This window comes from Typopeltis vanoorti, chromosome 8 (genome assembly GCF_054136105.1).
Source record: "Typopeltis vanoorti isolate ZY-2024b chromosome 8, IOZ_Tvanoo_1.0, whole genome shotgun sequence".
NCBI lineage: Eukaryota > Metazoa > Arthropoda > Arachnida > Uropygi > Thelyphonidae > Typopeltis > Typopeltis vanoorti.
The window spans coordinates 20489140-20511713 of NC_143556.1; the positions used below are offsets into that span (position 1 = coordinate 20489140).

The window sequence follows — 22574 nt, forward strand, 5'->3', positions numbered from 1 at the left end:
AACAATCGTTCCTGCCAAAACGATTTTGGCAGGAAGGAATGTTGGACAATTGTAAGTGAATATGCCAAGCCATTCTTACTTAGACTTTGTGTCACAGCGTCATTGATAATGTGACTGTATCTTTGAGAGCTAAATGGCAGAAAAAGTCAGGCACTTATAACACATGAGAACCGTAACTGGGCCAAAGGGAATTCTTTTTTGGACTTCTTCTCTATCTTTCCCATGGAACTGCATGTCCAGTAACGAAATCGATGATGTCACATGGGCCAATGGAAATCATCTGCCACCTAAAGATTTTCACAAACATTCATGTCGGAGTAGAGATTGAACTCGCACAGTGAGAGTGACAAAACAGACTTTATTCTCTTGCTTCTAATAATCTAAAATCACCAAACCAGAAATTTTATATTTTCAGCATTATCAAAATTCATTGATATCTATCATTATTTGTTTATTTATTTAAAGGGTAAAATAGTTTTACCCTTGGTTTTACACATTTTACAAACATTACATATAAAGAAAATATATTTGATTTGTAAAATACAATATATAGAAAATATATAAAAATTGCATTTTAAACATATACACACATTAAACAAATAAACGAACAATCACAAAATTCTTCATTTAAATGGAAAATGGTTATTATTATGGGGAAGACAAATTGAGAATAATGCAGTAAAAATATCAATCATAAGAATAACAAGAATACTTAATAATTAACCTTCTTTCAGTTGGTGAAATCTTCGTTTAATCTCAGAGGGAGGGAGAGAGATTTTATTATTTTTTTTTTTTGCGTCGTCTTGGAGTAATATTAAGATCGTAAGTTTTGTAAATACACCACGAGATCATAAGATGGTCTGCGTATTTCAGCTAGAATGGCTGAAACAGTAATGAATTTTGTACGACATGGATTTCTACCTGGGTAGAACTGGAATATTTGGAATTATGGACAAAATAACTAAGACTATAATACCAGTGCATTGTGGCTGTTAATTGCGTGTATTCTTCTGGCCGATCTGTCTGTTTTGCAGGATGAAAAACCTCTAAACCTTCCACCTAAGTATGAGTCCATCTAACCTTCCTTCTGAACGTGATTAGAACCGATATTTCCAATCAAAGTTTCTACGTTCCCAAAATGACTTCGTGTGAGTTTTCCGTGAATTCTAATCGACATCAGTTTGTGTTCGAAGCAAACTAAAACCGATTAGCATCACCAACATATTAAGTCTTAACTAACTTACATAATGGAGGGCAGTCAGTTCTTAGGTATCAAGGTGTAAAAATCGATGTACTTTTTTTTTTTTTTGGAGAAAAACGGATTATAATTCAAAATTCTTGTATCCTCCGTATATCCAGATAAAGAACTCCGCGATAGGTAAATGTTTCATTATGAAAATAGAAACATCAATATTTAAATATATAAAAAAAATCTTATAACTCTTAACTATTTAAAATGACATATGTCGCATCTGGAAAATCCACAAATCATCATCATGCTAAAATAGGACTTTATTCTCTAATAAAAATCATTAATTCCCCTAGAATGGTCAGCATTAGTTTCCATATCATCAGCAACTCATCTAAAAATATTTTTAAAGAATATATTTATCATTTCAGCTAACAACTCGTAATTCATTGCTTTTTAAGCTGGAAAGATGTTTGACGACGTTTGTATTCTTTATGTGAATATAAATATTAAGTTTTTTTTCTTTTCTTTCTTTTTTATTTAGCATAGCAGTAAAAGAATGCAAAAATACATCCGCCCTCTGACGGCAAAAATGTGAACACTGCGATTGTCGTTTTAAGGCAATGAGCATGACAAATGAACTTAATAGCAATTTAACGACATATAAACCAGATAGCTCTGTCATTAAAGTTTATTACAAGTAACGTGATCAATATGACCATCCAGGAAACCATCTTAGTAATATACTTCACCGTTTCTAAGAAGCATTTCTTAATACTAATTAGATAAAAGTTATAGAAAGTACACCACAAGAAAGAAAGAAACTGTTGGCATTAACTATCATTTCGTTTCATGTTATTCTAGTTTTTCGAAATGTAAACACTGCTTCCTCGATTAGCGAACTCAACCAAAGCCATAAATGTATTAATCTTATCGCAATTCAATATTACTTGGATATCAGTTACAATTGATTCAAATAGTGTAATCAACAATTTCCATTTCTGGAAGACAATAGACAAAATCAGTTTGCTTGGTTTAAATTTATAACGCGACATTTTTCAAGGTAAAGAGTGAAGAAAAAAAAAAGTAGATTGTATGATTATTTGATATTTTACTAACTGCACTAGTGACCTCTATTTAACGTGATAATTCCTAGAAATAGAAGATATATTTTCTGCTATTAGGATATCAGTCACGTCAAAAGCGAGTTCGAGGGCGTCTGACATATCTTCTTACAAAATGTATTTGCGTATTTCACCACAAACATTTACATATTTTTTCTTCTTTTTGGTCGAAGTACGCACAGACTTTGACTATTGTGATACTTCCGCTAATTCTTGTAAATAGGGAGTGGTTCGTCGTATATTCCCTTCACTCTTTTGTTCTGCGGGTCAAAGGGTGACTTCGTGTGGAAGGTGGCAGGATATCTGCTCCCCATGCATTCTAGAACGTACTCTCCGTTTTTTAGGTAGTCAGCAGTCACGATTCCGCCCTCTGGGTCGGTAACGTAGCCATAGGCAATGCTTTTCCCAATGGCGAAGCCGTAATCAGCTCGACGAGTGAATCCGACCACCCTGTCATTTCTCCAAATAGCTTCCAATCCCCACAATGGCACGTGCCTGAAGAAAAAGATGGATAGATGGGATTACAATCTAAAAATTTCAGTCAGTCAATACACAGTTTGTTATATAATAAATATACTTACTATAAAAAGTTTTCAGGTGTGTGTGTGTGTGCGTGCGCGCACTGGGGAAAATTCTAAAATGACTTCAAAATGCCAAATGGATCCAACTGCGTTTAAATAATTGCAACATCCTTGACCTACCTTTTGTTTCGCATGAGATGTTCCATTGCTGATCACAGGCGATCCGTCCACTTTCACCGACTTCGCAAATGCAGTGTAAAATATGTTAACTATTTTTTAAAATAATCTTAAAAATACTTTTTTAAATTTAAAAAAAAAAGCAATTTTAATCTAAAGAATTATGCAGAGCATAAACATAGTGAATATGTTACTGGCAAATGTCGATATTCTCCGGTGAATGTCAGCATTCACATAGTCGCTTGGTGTATGTACGAAATATTTGCTAAATATCATTATTTCTCACTTACACCGGCAAATGTCGACATTCAGCATGCACTGATGGTGAATGTTGAATAAAAATATTTTTATTACGTTAAGACAAAAATGCAACTTTTTTAATATACGATATATGTCAAAATAGGAGAAAGCTTTTCTTTTTGCAATTACAGCGTGTACTGACAAACAGCAGTGTTCGAGAAAGTCTAACAAATAGATGCCACGTGAGCTCAGTCGCGGCAGGGGATTTGGCGAGAGAGAACAAAGGATTTGGCGTTTTTGTCGCTTCTCTGTGGCATCTATTTGTTAGACTCACGTTTGTCAGTACACGCTGTAATCGCAAAAAGAAGTGTTCCACGACTAAATGCAGTTGTAAAAGCAAGGGACTTTTGTGCAATTCAAAGTGTCATAACAGTTTGTGTCTTCTCGGCTTGTCGTTTCGATCCCCACCAGAGCTTATCTGTGCTTGTCGACATATACCGGCGATAGTTCGAATGTATAATAATATAACCAAATACGTCGGTCTTTCACCTACGTATTTGGTATGTGTCGACATTCACCGGAGAATATTGACATTCACTAATTTCGGTCTTTCACGGTAACAAATATATCACTGCTTATGTGACAGAAAAATAAACAAATAAAATAATGTACATTTAATATTTTAAACAGGACTTTTACTGTATGACCCTCTCTTTATATTTTTCTTAGCTAGTTATATGGATTGATGGTTCTGGAGATGACGATAATTAAAAGAATGAAGCGTATCAACTTAGGTAGAAAAGGTGACATACAACCAAGTATTTGAAAGAGTTAACCAAAAAAGAAGATGAGAATGAATGAGAGAAAGAGGAACACGAAATTCTTACGATGTGCTAAGAGGAGGAGGACTGACCAATATGATCATTACGGAAACTATACAGGGAAGAAGAGGAAGAGGTTGATCCAGACATCGCTATATTTTAAAGACATGGAACACTGGATAAGCAAAAGTACCATACAGATCTACAGAGATGCACAAGATAGGAATATGTGGAAGACCATAGTCGCTAATCTCTGGATTGGAGACGCCACATGAATTTATACGGTTTCTTTTAGAGTTAGGGCCAATCATTATTATTCTGTTGAACGCGGATTTTGCTTAATGCAAATATTCAAGCTGATTTTCTCCTACCAAATAGGCTGGAAAAATTAGTGTTGAGGAATAATTATGTTATCTGAGTTAATCACCACAGGTCTTCGTATTGTGACAGGCCAACTAAACCTGGATCAGAAACCGATTACTAGATTCATTAATAATTTCTTAATGTAGACTTAAAATGAAATAAATAAGATAAAATTACGATCTAAACCAGGGGTCTGCACCAGGCGGCCCGAGGGCTACATGCGGCCCAAACGTGCATTTTTGGCGGCCCATAAAAGGTTGACCATATTTACATGGCATGTGGCTCGTATGTTGAATTATTTAAATAATACATTTTATAATATGAATAATAAATTAAAAATAATTTTATATCTATACTTCGTGATATCGCTGTGGAACTTGGCCGAAGTCAACCGTGTTTTCTGTGTTTTTTAAGACTGATATAATAAAAATTGATAATTAAGTATTTTTTTCATTCACTATTTTCGCTTAATTAAACGAGTGCGGCCCGATTATTAAAAATAAAAGTTGAATGTGGCCCGCGAGTTTGAAAACGTTGCCGATCCCTGATCTAAACAAAACTGTCTACTTCAATTACCTTTTCACTGAATTTCCGAACGAAACCTTTGAAATTTTACTAATTCTTGGATGATTTATCCATAAACAACGACAATCCGCTTGTAGCGATTTGAGTTCAAAATGTTAGCCGTCTGCAATCGTTCGCACTGAAGAACTACACTTCATTGTGCTTATTGTGACGTCATGCATTTTAAAATATTTATATCTATTTTATATAACTGTTTACAGAAATATTATCTGACATCGCCAAACCTTTTTGATTCCTGATAATAATACGCGCACCACAGTTTTCAAAACGGAACTATTTAATAGGATAATAATGATGGCCATACACACACAAGATGGCTGGTGTATATTTGCAGCCTGAGCGTATCTTCTCTTCAATTTTCTCACATCCTTTTTAATCTCATCCAAACATATTTATAAACAAATACATAACAACAACAGCGACATGTTCAACATCGCTAAATTAAATAATCCTTATAGATTGATCTTTAATTAATGTGTCCTCCAGCCAGAACAACTAGATCACGTTTCCTAGAGTTACATAAATTCACCGCTACTATAACCTGTTGCCGAAGGTCATTCCACATATTTTCTACCTTAATAAATAATGATTTATGTTTTCCATATCTTCATAAAAATACTTCGTAAGGAATCCAGAGAGATTCAGGATTCCAATGTTTGCGATACGTGAAGATAAAAAATATATTATGTGTCTTCATCAGCATATAAGAGCAAGCTCTAATTAACTGGATAAATAGCAGCCATTAAAGCAACAAAAAGGCAATAAAATCATTGCACCAAATTAACAAAGACGACGTATTCAGTATCCCCCCCCCTCAACAAATATGCCGACCTCCTGCTTTGACATTCTCCGAGAGATAGCGAATCAGAATCCAATTATTGCCTCAATTTCCTACCAATTCCATACTTTAGTAGCGATAAATTTGGCACCTGGTGACGTGGTAGGAAAGTGGCAGCTGCAAAGAAGACTCACAGGTCGGGAGATGGGGGGGGAATGAAGAAGAACGTAACTGGAATGCCAGGAGGGAATGTTACCAATTCTGCTGGTGTTGACATCCCAAGATCGAAAAAAGAGAGATGACTCGTCGCACCTTGGCTGGTAAAACATAAGGCGGATATAAAGTAATTATGAACACGGTCACGAGATGTCCTTATGTATTATTACTGAGGAGAGAGGGGTGGACAGTTGCAGAAGATTTCTTTGCGATAGATGGAGGAAAGAATAGAAAGCGGGTCCTTTCTTTATATAAACAACAACAACAACAACAACAACAAAAAAAAGCATATTCGTTTCTTAGCAGGTGTGTGATGCAAAAGGAATTCAAGGGGTAGACTGGAAAAGTACACACGAGGAAAAAAAGAAGGAAAGTTAAAGATAAGATCGATCAGCAGTTGAAGATGATAGGTCAAGATTAAACTTATTATGTAACCAATCAGCCTCATTATATCACTCACTCTTAAACTGCATTATCTACCCCCCCCCCACAAATGCTGCAATACATACTTGATGAGATTTAATAGTCCCAATCTGCATTGAGGGCTTCTAATCTTACCACTTATAAATGGAGATCACCGAACAGGTTTCATCCAAGGCATAAGCAACATTTTGTATGAAGTTTATCTCGAGTCTGCTCAATATAGTGTGAATCCTCAACCAATTTGTCAACACAGGTGCATAACGTAACTTAAAAATTATTTAAGTGCTTCACAAAAGCTGCTCCTTTTTCTATACCAGTATGCTTTTAATTTAATTTAACTTTTTTTAAAAAATGTTTTAAAACCGTAGGCGAAATATGCAGAATACTGAGCCGCTTCGGCACTCACAACACAAGTAGTTGTTTCAATTTCAGTTTATTATTACAAGTGAGTTGTTGCCCTTCTTGGTTAACAAATATAAATAAAAAATAAAACTGATCACGGGGGGGGGATTACACTGTACAACAGTAAATAAATAAACTGGCCGAATATCAAAGGCCTTCCAGCAATTTCACTATTTATTATTATTACATAACACCTCCACGGAGTCCAAAGACTACACTGTACAACAAGGATTACACTGTACAACAGTAAATAAATAAACTGGCCGAATATCAAAGGCCTTCCAGCAATTTCACTATTTATTATTATTACATAACACCTCCACGGAGTCCAAAGACTCATCGCGGGAGGGTACCTACTCTACAATTCTGTCTCCACCACTCAAATCCACTAACTACAACTACCCGGAACTACACCACTGCCATCTACCGCCCACCATCACAACCGCTAGTATTTCCACAGACAATCACAAACATCGATGCCCATGGCAGGATTCGAACCCGCAGCCTTTTGGCTGAAGAGCGGATAGGCTAATCACTCGACCAACCAGGCCAGATTTTTTATATTCGAAGTTTTTTAGTGATTCAGTTAAAACATTTTGAAGTGCTACTTTACCGTCGCTATTTTTAATAATTACAAGCTGTTATGGTATTGATAATTTCAGACGAAATTTTGTATTTAACGCAGTGAACGCATACCTTCACCTGACAATTATGTCAGGTGAAGGCATGCGTATCAAACATTTCCGTTAATATATTATTTGTTTCCGATTAAACAATGATAAATGACATGCGCGATTCCAATTAAGAAATATTATTTACGATTCAAACATGTTCCTGGAAGATTAATGGAAGGTGAATTCGGTTTCAGCTTTGCTTAGAATAATGCGAGCTTATGGTAGTGGAACTGAACACAACGGTAATAATACAGAAATTTCCTTAAAAAGAAATACTACACAATACTCACTCATCTATGGTAAAACAGGCCAATCTCTTCTTCAATCCCTGTTTCTTCTGCTTTATCAGAGCGTCACGACCGAGGAAGTCAGTATCACTTTTCAGCTTGCATGTAAATGCGAGCCCACCTTCTAATGGAGTATCATCTATCCTAATATCAGCATGCCAGTGGCGATATCCTAAGTAATAAAGAATAAGTATAGAAATGATCTGAGATATTATATTAATATAAATTAATTTATTTATTACATAATTTATTTAATATATATATATTAAAAAAACAGAAAATTTCTTTCTTTTTTTAATATATATATATATATATATATATATATATATATATATATATATATATATATATATATATATATATATATATATATTATATTAAAAAGAAAGAAAATAAAATAAAAAAAGTAATAAGTAATTACACAATTTATAAAACGTACTAGGCTGAAACAAGTATAGCATAAGCAGACGTTTTTTTTTTTTTTTTATTATTCTTTACCCACACACATATGCAAATTACGACTGCGTAGCGTAGTCGAAAGAACCACTGTATCCTCTGATCGTGCTACCTATCCAACGAAAGACCTTTACAGTTAATGTCGAAAACACACACACTGGCAGGGCGTCGTAATCAACAATAAAAGCCCTGTTTTGTTTTTTTAATTTTTATTTTCTTTTACATATTTTCTTGAATCCGGGGGTGGGATATATATCCTAACAACGGTCCATACTGCCTATATTTCCGAAGGCTCTTCAGTTAGCCATGTTTTTTTTTTTTTGTCGTTTTTATGAATTATGGTCTGGTAGAGGAATTCTAATATTCATACAAAATTTCACGAAGTTAAATTCACATATGTTAAGAAAAAGTATTATTGGAGACACACACTGATTAAGCCTATTTTCTACGATACTGAAACTGAGGTAGCAACATTGCAAAATCATAAGAATGTAAAGTGCACAACAAAATGGGCGAAAACCTGATTGCAAACAAGCATTCTTTCTACAAGACTCGTACGCATGTGCAAATAAAAAGTTGTATCTACATTTGTGGAAAGTAAGTCAGGCTGCAGTTCTTGAGTTGTCTTCTGTGTGATTGCAGGCTGGTGTTTTACATTATTACTGCTTGAGGAGGTAAAATTAAGTAAAACGTACAAATTATATGTCATATGACGAAATGCATCTTTTCATGATTGTCTACGATCATTTCGATTGATTATATAGGCGCTATGGAATTGTAAATTCGGCATTTTCTTACCATATTTCTTCAAGAGCAGAAAAAACGACTTTAAAATTCAGAAAGACAATAGCTCATAAATGGGAGATGATTTTCATTACTGTTGTGGAATGAAAAACAAATTCGTGTTTTGCTTTTATAGCACTGTTTCTGGACCCCCCCCCCCCATTAAGGTGCTAAAGTAACATTCAAGATGAATTGCCAACTTCGTGGGTGGAATTGTCACTCAAAACTCATAGCTCGACTGAGCAATGTGTTGTCGAATCAACTGTTTACAATGGACGACTCCAGCGAAAGCGAAGTCAGCAGTTCACTAGACTACAAATGAGTACGGAGTGCAATAAATGACTTTTAGTTTTAATTTCACGTTCTTTACCAGTAAAGTAGGTTCGGCTCAGATTATACATTTGGTCGACAACTTTAGATAACTTCCCTTGCACAGGATCATTTTCAAAGCTCTGTACATCGCGTATATGACCAGTTGAAATATAAAAGTGGAAACTATTATGATATCCTTTGCCGGCCTAGTTGACTCAATGGTTAGCATCCTCACCTTCCAATCAACAGGTTGCGAATTCGAATCTAGCCGATATGGACATTTATTGTCTTTAGTTGGGAGATGAATTTCACCGTTCGGTGTGAGACCACCTCCCTGCTTAATGGAGGCATGAAGTGCACTGAAAAAAGTTCCATGTTCGGTCTCTTGAGCAGGTTTTCCGGAACGGGTAAAAAATGAATAAATAAACATACAATAAATAAAATTAATAAAGATGCAAAAAATAAAAAATAAAAATCCTTAGCCCACTAACGGTATGAATGTACCTGTAGGGTTACAAAAACCTGTTGTTGGTGGGAGTTACAACAACAATAATAATAATAATAAAAAACGTAAGCCAGGTAGAGTAAGACCGGTGTCATTTTCAGTTTTTAGTGTTCTTGTTCCATAAAATCTGACTCAGATCGGATATCACGCATTTTGCATGGCATTGCGAGGTTACATGTTTCACGTGAAATATCTGATCTTATCGGAAAGTATGGATGGCAACTACTTCCAAACCCCTGCTGCAGTGCAGTCTTCACACGGGCCCCTTCAGACTTCAATCTATTCCATGGTCGATTTCATATTCATTGTGTAAAATACGATTAGTTGGGTTGTTTTGATTACAGCAGTGGGCAACTAAGACTGTGTTTCTTCTGGCCAGTTTGCATGTTTTATTGAATGAACAACTTGAATTTCCTTTAGGAAAACAGTGCGAACTCCATATGAGACTGGCTAAATCCTCAGTTGTAAAACTGAGGATTTAGCCAGTTGTAAAAGCTCTCAGACTCCAAGACAAGATTAGAACCCAGGTCATCATCATTACCGACTGAGTTAATACGGAGTTTTGACTATTCCAGAAGGAAGCTTTTCTTCGAAGGCTTTGAAGATTTCAATCGGCAGCAGATTTTCATCAGCTTGTTTCAACTTTATCCCGAAAACTAAACGAAATATTGTTATTATGCAACAGTATAGAACAAAGTACACTTCATTTACGCATAAAGACATGTTTTCACAATAATATTACCACTTAAAATAAGCTGCATATTTGGCTAATTAGAGATAAATACAATCACAACTATTTAAAATAATTTCGTGTTTTTTTTAATCTGCTTTTGAATTTGTTTTGTCACATTCAGAAACCAGTCTATAATTACTACAATTACTTTTCTGCTCGTAGACGCCTATTATTTCATATTTGCTTGACACACACACAGACACATCACGAGTGCGAGGACGTTCAATACAATTCGGACAATGCGCTGCTCTATGGCCTTCATTATCTTACAATTTATTAATTCATTAATGTCCCACTAACCTTTTGCCGGCAGGCACTTTATCTCTATTTCCTCTCCCCCCAACTTCTCTCTCCCTCGATAATGTAATAATGTACCCTAAATGTCACGCCTATCATTGTTAAATAACTGGTTTTCAGAACTCCGGCCACCGCGCAAACGATTAACACAAACAATGTCACATTACACTCTAGTTGAGACAATGCAGCCTTTCCTCTTTCCTGGTCTGCATGCTGACACGCGTGTGGAATAAAAATGACAAAAATCGATAAAAGAAATACGACAGTAATGAAATATATATTCAAATATAAACGGGATGGTTATAAATTCGGCGTTTGTTAAGAAAAAAAAAATAAACAAGAAAAGCGAAGATATAATTATGATAATTAATCTTGTTCGACGTGATCACAATAATCAGCATTTCTCAATGACCAGAGGAACGAAGATGGGGTAGAATTAATGGCTCGTTATAGATGCATGAAGACCTTGCATCTGTACCAAAGCACAAATATAAAGCGCTTGTTTTGTTTTTTTTTTTCTTTTTCAATTCTATTTAGCGCTCGATTTATAAATTACGCAATGCAGTTTTACTGATTTTATTACCATCCCTTTCTGTATCTCAAAGTATATCTAGCACAGGGTGCTTTATAACAAAGTGTGACTGCAAGTGCTTTTTTTTTTATTTAAGTAAAGAATCATGTTACACTTTATGTCGAGGAATTGGGGGGGGGGGGGGGGTTCCTCGACAGCCCTTAAGACTGGTTGAGCCCTCACAATAAGGGATTAAGTACTACATCCTATGACTGTAGCCTGTGTGTTGGGCTTTGCCTGCTTGCGGGATGAAAAACTCCAGATAAACTGGTGGAAAAAACCCTGCTGTCCATGCTTAAGACCGGCTAACTTGGCTATGGCTGAGAAAAATCCTTAAGCTCCCTACGTCGTCGACGAGAATCGAATCCAGGACACTCCTTCCCCAGGCATATGGTTGCGAAGCGCATAGCCACTAGGCTAACCGAGCGAACACCCTAAAGTAGCTTTAGGGAGACAGTAAACATAGAGTAATATAAAATTCTTTAGGGACAAAGAATCATCTTTTGATTCCTTTTTGTGCACGTCTTACTAAAAGGGGTTATGCAGTCTGTATTCAAACTCCAGCTAGGTTATGTGTAATATTTTCGCATTTACTGATACGATGATTTTGCGCAGGCTTATTATCATGTTCCTAGTGTATGGACCCAATCTAAATATATATATATATATAAAAAAAAAAGGCCTGGGACTTCGCAGTCATTTTGATTTTGTAGGTGGAAGATAACAAGCAGAAACATATCCCAACTATTGCTATTGAGCCGGATTTTTTTTTTTTTTTTTTTTTTAAGCAGGAACTGTTTTCATACGCCAGGGAAAAAAAAAGAAGCACAGATAAAATCATAAACAAACAAATATCAGAACTCAAACAGCGAAGCAATATGCTGAAACTGAATTTTTTAGTCTGAGTAACCTGTTGGGTAAATCAGATTGTTAAGAGTAATCGCAAAATCAACTAAAGCCACTAGGTGAGTCCACATCTATCGCTTGCATGTTTACACCGGGCCAGTGTGTCTGTTCTTGGACTGAAAGTCCAAGAATATCAGACAAATAGCGCTTTTGTGGACTAAAATAAAATAAGGTTGTACTCAAACATTTTCCTTCTTTACTGTGCCTTATTTTTTTGGCACTGAACACTAATACATGAATATGAAAAAAAAAAAAAAAAACATTTTGATTTCCTATATTAATGTTTGTAATAATTTAATTTAATCATAAGACAAATTGCCTGTATTATGTTCTGCCGTTCACTTCAAACATAACTGGAAGAATACGGTGTTGAAAAATCTAAGAGCTTCAAATAATTGGATAGCGCCTGTCCTCGCCAACAGGCAGGGGCGAATGCTGGTCTTGAAATTCACGCTTGCTCTTGTTACCCTTCAAGGAGTGAGAGGTGTGATTGAAGTCTGATTAGCGGAATAATGAATTACTGACCATTTAAAACTATATATTTAGACATTTATGTACATTTAATCATACAAATACAACATTTATTTTACAAATGATATTCTATCTTTTTCAATTTAGCTACTTAACTACAAATTCTACCCTACGGTTCTTCTTTATGAACTAGTCAATAACATCGTCATAAAAAGTTGGTTGTAACTTAATTTTCATAAGCAACACGCACACTTGTCAAGGCTGGCTGAAGCTCACTGGCTAGAGCTACGTTGACTGCGTATGGTCTGTGTTTAAGCAACAGAGTGAGACGACGTGAAATGGCTATGCGCGCGCATGAAATCACGGTGCTGCTGCGAGGACCTGGAAACTCCTACAACCGAGCAAGCCAAGGTAGCTTGGACTAGACGAGCAAGCATCGACCTTCGATACATAACACAAAGCTCAATTATTGCCGCGCAAGCTTAAGACGTCTTCTGTCTACAAAAATAAAAGCCTAAACGGAATGCTTATAAATGCATGCATTTATTAACAAATAAATATTACTTCTTTCTCAATTAATGAATTGAGAATTCATTAATTGAGAAGTTGGCAAGGGCGAATTCTCCAGCTTGCGCAGCAAGCATGGAGAATTCGCCCGTGCCAACAAGCTATGTTTTCGAATCCTACGGTGGCATAGATGTTTGGGAAAGTCTTAAACTTATTAGAAAATGTCATAATCCATAATTTACATTAAAAAAATACGCAGAGATTTCACCTTTCCTGCTCTAGGGATAGATTTCTATATTCTACCTTCATTCGCAGCTGTAGTGGTTGTACAAAGTGTGTACCAGTTTATGAGCTGGGTGATTTTTTGTCGATTAAGAATTCCTCACTGGTTTCAACGGCAAAGAAGTATATTTTTGTTTCTCTTTTTCCTTTAAGCAGAAAACTGAAGGTTTTTTTTTTATTATTTAAGAAATACGATATCAGGAAGACTAAGAAATACATATTAAAAATATAAATAACATCAATTAATACATTTGTGCAGGTTCTGACTGCACTGAGTAAACTGCGAGATTAAGCTACGTAGGCAGGAGTTTCAGACAGAAGTTCCCGTGAAAAGTTTTATTTAGTCCAATAAGTGTTTGACTTCCACAATGTACTCCCCCCCCACACACACATTCCCCTTCCCCTTTCTCTGAGACCAAAATACGAAACACGTTATCTAAGGAGCGGAAATCCTTCTGACATGGCATATTTAACCTCTTCTTCTTCTGCACGTGATGAAATTAGGTCACCTCAGTGAAAGGCTATCGTTATACCCATCCTCCAAGAGCGGGCAAACTAAATCGCATGCGGAAGCACAGGAGCGTCAAAGCGGTGATGTGTGCGCTACTCCATATAGGATGGTGCAGCGAAGCTCACGGCCCACAAAACAGGATGCGGCCTCGTTTATATGTAAATTAAAGTGTGAGAAAGGAGAAAGAGGAATGGACAAGGAAAAAAGGAGTTGAGGTTGTAAATCAGACACGCGCCTCGAGTAATCGACACATCTTGGCGGATGACCTATTTTTCCGAGAACAACACTTCGTCGAAATGCATCGAAAGGAACGCACACACGTACATCGCCAATGGTCTAGATACGTATCAGATGAAGTGAAAGCCTCCGATGCAGCGTGAGAACCATCAGAAATGTAGAGAAAGAGTCTTCTTTTATTGGGGACGATTTCTTATTATATTTTCACACTTCAGCTCACCTTCTGATCCCAATAAAGCTGCGATAAATAGTGTACTCTCACACGAAAACCCTGTGGCCAGTAAAGACGCCTCCATGATGAGGTCGGTAGGATGCATACTAGGCAAATACAAAACCTACATTCTCGTCTTCGATCCAAGAACGTTCCCATAGGATTAATATGGACTAAGTATTCTATGTCAGGGAAAAAGATATTAATTCGCTGGTGATGCTAAACACAACTGATAGACATAAGATGCTCAATGTAAACCTCGCATATTCTGATCAAAAAGTGTCATCAGAGCTCAAGATAGTTTGAAATCTTCCCCTGAGTTATCTACTTCTCTGCTCGGTTCACGCTTTAAAAGACACACGAAAGACTTAGGGGTAAGGGGGGGGGGGGGTTGTATCATTGGTAACTCTATAACATGGTGACCTTTGCCACTGACGATGACTAATCACTTGGCCTAACAAGAAACCATGATAGGGCGCCACTCCATCAAAATCAATTTATGCAGACAGAAATGCTGCAAGTTTGGTGCTGGTTTATCGAGTTAAAAGGTGAAGTATAATGGAATGTCACACAGGCTGATTAAGGGTTGACACGCTGCTCGTCACTGTGTCCCGTCTGTTAAGGATTGGAGAAAGAAAATAATAAATAAATAAAAAGATATAAAGACTCCCTCTAGTGAGAAAAATTATATACAAAGAATGGTTTTGTACGTGGTCTTGATTCGCATCTAAATCTATACTTTAACAAATAAAAATAATTGAAATAAAATATAATAATTAGATGGCTGGCATACTTAATTACCAAAATATACAAGTCATGATTGAAAACTAAGGTTGGAAAATAATTTCTCAGAATTTAAGATTAAGAATAAATTCTAGTATTTATTCGATTCACGGCTTAAGGTAATGAAATACTTTACGTACAGGTACTGCCATTAAATATATTAAGCCTCATATGTTGCTTTGAAACCCGGACGAGTATATTTTGTCCCTTGGATTCAAACAGAAATACAAAGAGCTTTGTTTCAATATCAGTTCAATTGTATATGATACCGTTATTTTGTTTTGTAATATTGTATTTTGTCTCTTGTACTGTGCTATCTGGAATATATTATAAACAAGTCTCAGATGTTGTCTTTAAGAACTAAGCTGCTATCCGGTTACTGTGTATATATAGTACTTAAGTAACAGTATGAATCTTGCTTTTGTATGATTCATAGTGATAAGCAATACCTTCCTAGCATAACAAGGTGGACGACATTTTTTTAAGGGAAAGGAGGGGATTTCTTACGTCACCAAGTAACCCGGTGTAAGTACAAAAATAATTACACCTGTCGTTTGTACCCTGTCATTTCTCTTGTGTTTCGCTAGCGTCTTCTTATCAGTAGGGCTACACGAGACCACCCAGGAGCCTTCTCATCCGCCCATAAAATATCTGTCAGAATATCGGTTGTTTGAGGCTCGCTATCGTCCTTCGGTTACCTGCTTTTTAAGCTAGAAATACCAAACAGCTACCGTGGTTTCCGGAATTCTTCATTGCTACTGTCGTTCCTTTCGTGCAAGCCCGAATTCGAGATTAAAATGGATTGCATTCGTCACAGTTGTGAGTAATGAGGAAATCTTGCTGCGACCGACTTCTTTTATCAGTTCCACTCGTGAACAGGAATTCCATAGAAGACAACGCATAACCGGAATAAGAGAACAAGAATTTTTAATCGGACGACGTTTAACCAGAAATTCCTTTTGATGCTTTTTTTTTATTGCTATGAACTCTTAGAATTGACAGTGAGAGAGCTTAAGATAATGAGTTCCCAGTAAGTAAGTATGCCAATTGCGTAAGGCATGGTCACAGAGAGAATCCTCCTCTTTCACATCCATCCTATTAACAGACTCTGATTCAAAAAGGCAAGGATCATTTCGAAAGTTTTTTTTTTAATATTTTTAATCCAATAGATACATGCTGCCTTCTGAGTGTGCCATAGAGGGGAGACTTGAGTTGTTGTGATGCAACTAAATCTCAACCGGTCATCCACATTATTTCTTGGTAATCAATTCGACATAATCACATTTTTGACCTTAAGGTAATTGCGGTTAATTATTAAGACAGAAGGAATTAAAGCTAACAGGAGGTGAATGTATTGTCTGTTAATTGCGTGTATTTTCCGGCTGGTTTATTTTGCGAGAATTTTCATCTCTTTTCAATTGAAAAGAGCCCTTATAAAAGTTTCTCGTATCCCAAATCCAGATCTTTCCAACCGTACTGTACATAGCGAATGGTCATCATCATCTGTACTACAGAGGAGTTGCAGGGATCTTCACAACAATGTAACCACCTAGCGGTTATACTCCATTTATAATAAAGCCGTTCTGTTTGGAGAGATTATGATTTAATTTGGTTATCTTTACTAAAGTTTATAGTGGCATTTCAACTTTGCTTTAAAGCGGGCCATTTTTGGCATTATCTAAATGCAAAACTGATAACTGCGAATTTGAAAGAAAGATTTTGTAAGATATGATAACACTGCCAGATGGGTTTTCTGTCCATGTATAGTGTTACTGTAAGGGAGTCGCAACATTTGGCTTTTAATTGGAAAGATATCTGTTCGAATGTTGTCTACATAGCGAGGACTTTTTTATAAGGACTTTTATCCATTTACTCGTAATTCACTTTGAATTACGGCCTTCGGTCCAGTTGGTTAGTTGCTTTGAGCCTAGTGTATTATGTTTATTATTTGTGTATCCATGTGGCCGATTTAACTGTATTGTGAGAGAGAGAGAGAAAGGGAAAAACAAACCCTTCCACCTCCGTATGAGCTAACTAACTCGCCTTTAGGTGAAAAGCACATATAAAGGTTCTTCGTTTCCTAGATGCGATTCGAACTCAGGTTTTTATCAACCTAAACGCATCGTCGTTTCCAAATGAGCTATGGGGGACTCTTCTCAAACGGAGGTAACAGGGTTTTTCCTTCTGTAAAACACACAAAGCAGCTGCAGAAAACGCAATTAACTGACATAATACATTATCATAGCGTTATTTACTTGAGCAGTAATTACAGCAAATTCAAGCTCTCTCCATTATGAACTGATTTTAAACATCTATTGTAGGAAGGAAAAAAAAAAAAACAGCCAGACAGACAGAGCGAATCGATGTTGAACACGACATCAAAAGGTACTGAGAAGGCCTTGAAGGTACTGGAACCCAGATTTTCTCAACTAAGAGATCTTTATTGAATCTTTATTGATCTTTATCTCCATTAATGTTTCAATTCATTCCGACGATGAATTATCCCTTACTGTAGACAGTTTTATCCAAAAGTATCTTAATAATAATTGGATTATAAATGTCCGTCCATGCCCATCAGAGACTTTCATATCATAAATTAATTCTTTAGACTAACAATAATAAATTAAATTGCCAATCCGGAACAAAACTGAATTTTGGAATAACATCTGTATCTAAATCGGACACATGCAGTTTAATATGAAGGACACCACACACACAGGATGCGCCCAAAAGTTATTCTTCTTGCTTATTAATGCACATTAATATGGAAATGTAAAACAACCCTGAGCTACACCACGCCACGCATTGATATTCTCGAGGAAGGTGGTGGTGGGGGGTTTAAGTGGGATCAGCTCAGCAATCATAAATCATGCACTTGTCTAATAAGTGACTTAGCAATCATCTAAATTCTCCGTAAAATCCTCTCCCAAGGTTATAACAGCAGGGAATCCATAGCTACTATATGTAAAATATGTAAAAATATAAAGAATTGCATGTCAAATGTACTACTTACAATAGTATATTTGACATGCAATTCTTTATTCTATGTTTGAATGCTGACAATATGCGAAGTGCTGTTATTTTTACATCTTTATTTTACAATATTGTGAGATATTTTAAACGAAATTCAATGTCGGTAATCGTTTTTCACGAGGAATTGCAACATATCTTGTTGACTGAGAATTCAAGTTAACGTGAAATAGCATGCCGTGTTTCACCAAATCATGCTTAATAAGTTACGCTATGTTTAGTTTTGATAAATTTCAACCATCATTCAGTTTTATTCCTTGCATTTGTTCATCCTACTCTACCGAATTTAACGACAGTACTTTTCCGCAATTTACTGTTTTCCTTATTTTACGATTGTCAAAAAAAGATAAGTTCACTGTTTATTTTAATTTAATTGCCGTTAAAGAGTAAAGCCAGTTGTATGAAATTCCTCTGCTTTTGCAATGAATATCTGTGATAGATACATGCTAACTGAAAAGCGCAACACTAACACCTAAATAGATAGGACTTGCTACTAACAGATAAAAGCGTTTAATGGGTTATTTATAACCCATCAAATGCTGTTGGGAACTACACTGAACATATCAATACCAACCGCAAATGTACTACAAACTTATCGTTAGATACAGTTGAACTTCATTACTGTTACGCATGAAAAGATAATTCTTGAGCTATTTATATTCTGATTATTCGAAGAAAAATGGAGTATAAATAGCATACGACTTCTGTTCGACGAAGTCTTCCATATTATTAATCTATGTAGGACCTCTTCTTCTTGTATCGCTACTTCAAAGCACATAGAATTAGTGCAGAAGGGGCTTCTCAACCTCGCTATATCATTAATTCATTGATAAATATAGGCTGATAGAACTATAGCTAGACGTTCAAGACTTTTTCTTCATATTATTATTATTCAATTTTTTTCCTCTCTTGAATCATTTTTCAACCATTTCGTCTGTCTTATTCACTATTCCTGGGTTAATGACCATCGCTGTATCATTATTTAACAATACTAAATAGAGGCGGAGTGATGACCATATTATTAGTAACATCGTTCGGTAACAAGTCTGAGCAACAGACAAGACAGGGCGCGCAGACAAGTGAAATTACAGCAGCATTAGAATTTTTTCCCCTTTTTTTTCTTTTATTATTTTTTCTTTTCTCATTAGCTATCGGTTCCTATCTCTACATGAACAATTACGGATGTACTACAAGGTAATCCTGTTGGGAACTACACTGAACATATCAATACCAACCGCAACACAGCCTGAAGGCAAATACATCAATCAAAAAAGGATTGAGGCCTCTTCTGCGAGATTAAAAAAAAAAAAAAAAAAAAAAGAAAGAAAGAAAGAAAGAAAGTAGAGAGAGGCGATAAGATGCGAAATCTGCATTTTTACAGGTCGGTATTTTGAAGGTGAAGGGGTAATTAATATGTAGTACATCTGTACCAATAACAGCAGTTCAAAGAATTTTCCTCATTTTAGTTTTGATGTTTCATTTGATATCATCTTCAAGGCTTTCCTGCCTTCAGTGAAATGTTTAAATCACTTGGAAACAGGATTAACGAATATATATTTAAAATATAATAATATTTAAAATATAATAATATGCTATTTAAAAGATACGGATATATATACATATATCCGTATCTTTTAAATAGCATAAGTAGCATCTGTCACTAGTCTAGTGATTTAGAATAAAGATAGAAGCAGGCCAGTGTATTATCCATGCAAATTGCGTCTGACCAGTTTGCTTGTTTTCCTTTAGAGAAAACATTTTCTGCAATGAAAACCTATACTGAGACCGGCTAACGCCTTCAGATGAATCCTTATAAAGTTCTTTGCGTGTAGACAAGATTTGAACCCAGATCTTTCCAACCAAGGAGCTAATGTACTGTAAGTAGTTTATTTATTTTCATTTCTAACATATTATTTTGCATCACTTTCAATCGTTTTTGTCTAAATTTCACAGTAAAAATAGCCCGACTGAAAATAAAACTGTGACTCGGCAAGTTTTACTGGAAATCCCAAATTTCACTAAAATCAAATTTAATGAAAGCGAAGATCTTCCCTCTAAAAACATCCCCTCTTTAATAAAATATTAATCTCACGCATGAGGGTTTTGTGTGTGTGTGTGTGTATGTATATATATAGTTGGAGGCTATACCTTTCGGAGGAACACAACAATGTTGCCCCAAAGGACAGACGCGAAGTTGTTTCGGTAGCTTTGAAGGTGGCCTGCAAACGGATATTGACGAGCTTTCATGTGCTTTTGCAGGTTTAAAGGAAAATGAAGACATGATGGTGGTGTAAAGAGGGATCCATGGAAATACCATTTAGAAAAGCCATAAAGCAGCAACAGAACGTTTATGAAAACGTGACTGGAGTAAATGTATGGAAAACGGACTATTTATTAACCAGCTCGCTTACAGATAACAAAGGGAAGGATATCCCACCTAAATGTGAGAGAACAGTATTTTAAGGCTGGGAGAATCTGAGATGTGTCATCCATAATAAACTTCACTATTAATCAGTACACTACACCCATTTTCACTTTTTTTTTTTTTTTTTTTTGTAGCGAAGGGGATTAAGAAACTGATTTTTTTCTTTTCCTCGAAAAATATCATCTTGAATTGATCTTTCTTCTTCTTCCCCTCTTCTACCTATTACGTTGTCGAGGTAATCTTGAACTGATATTTACAAGATATTAATAAGAACTAATTCATAAGAAGCAATAATTTGCATAAACTCTTCTAATGCTGATCCCGAACACAAAAGGAAGACTGACCAATGCGTAGTGCAAGCAGGAGATCGAGAAAAAACGTATTAACATTAAATTTAAATAACCGTAAGTTATAATTTTCAGAAATATGTATTAAGAAAGAATCAAAGAATAGCAACAGAAAAAATGTATGAAACACGAAATTTTAGTGGACTTTATTAAGGAAATTACCTTAACAAAAAAAAAAAAAAAAAAAAAAAAAAAAAAAAAAAAAAAAAAACCAGCGCAATGCTCGAGGCGTGAGAATAGTTTTGAATCTGCATTGGAGTTGATAACAGGAATTAAAAGCTGTTAGGAGACCATAATAATAATAATAATAAAGCTAGAACTGGTATATTTATAATTTTTTGGTACTATTTCTATGGAATATTATTTCTTCACCGGCCCACAGTGTTAATGTCGTCTTTCATGGACGGTTAGAGAAGAGTAAATTAAGCAGTAGGGCATACAGTCAGTTTAAATCGAAATCGAGATGGCACAACAAATTTTATTAGAGATCCCAAATGCACTTTGAGAACAGAATCCGTGCAGCCATAGTGGGCTTATAATATGCTAACGGACTGAAAAACAAAACAAATCGAACAGATGACAATTTTTTTTCAAAGACGCATCTAAAAAGAACATAAAAAGACAAGGTATTCATTTAATACTTTGGAAAGGGGAAAAAAAAGATCACTTTACAAACTATTCTGCTAGATTTTCGTAAGACTTCTTGAAGACGTTCAACAATAAAAGAAATTCAATACAGCGTATAACATCGCAGAGTAATAATTATTATAAATCTGACAGTTCATGTCTATTTAATTTTCTGCTTTAAAACTAGACTTCAGATATCCACAGTGCTTGCAAAACTACTTTTCTCTGTGTGTGTATAAGAGAATGGGAGGCATAATAACATCATTTAGGTGCCTACTGGTTTTGTGCATCTTCCATACCTTCGACCTTACCATCCGGTTACTATCTCTTTCCACATCATGACGAACAAACGAAGCAGCCGGAAAACGACTTTTCACCCTTCGACCCAAGGGCCGTAGATCCCATTCTTTCTTGGCTCTTCTCCCGCAACATCTTCTTACCCCCCCCCCCCGCCTCCTCGTCATACGAGTAGTGGTGGTAGTAGTAGGATTCGCACGAACTACAGCTGAGACCCCCCCCTACATTTCTCCCCACGGTCTTGCTGATACACAGCTAATTACAACCTTCTTCTTACGGCCTCTTTTACTCCCTGACTTGAGAGCTGGGAGGTCAGGCGAACACAGTAACCTTCGTAAGTATCGGGTCAAGTGGTCACGATTCAAGCGGACAGTAACTTCTGATGTATCCCTCAGTCACGATTACGAAGTGGCATACTTTGGTGGTTGTAAGCTGTCCAATTCAGTCTGAAGTTGTTGTTTTTTTTAATTTTTTTCTCTCGCT

The 22574-nt window shown here is 35.9% G+C and overlaps 1 protein-coding gene across 1 annotated transcript in view; it reads right to left on the reverse strand.

The window, feature by feature from the left end:
- Nucleotides 1–338: 338 nt before the first annotated feature.
- Nucleotides 339–22574, reverse strand: part of LOC150103805 (sarcosine dehydrogenase, mitochondrial-like) — a 383814-nt gene continuing 361578 nt past the window's right edge. The window contains exons 19-20 of the mRNA XM_090397147.1: nt 7804–7972; nt 339–2808 (exon numbers count right to left, since the gene is read on the reverse strand). Of these exons, the coding sequence (XP_090253273.1) occupies nt 2520–2808; nt 7804–7972 (458 nt within the window). The 3' untranslated portion in view covers nt 339–2519. The remainder of the gene's footprint in view (nt 2809–7803; nt 7973–22574) is intronic.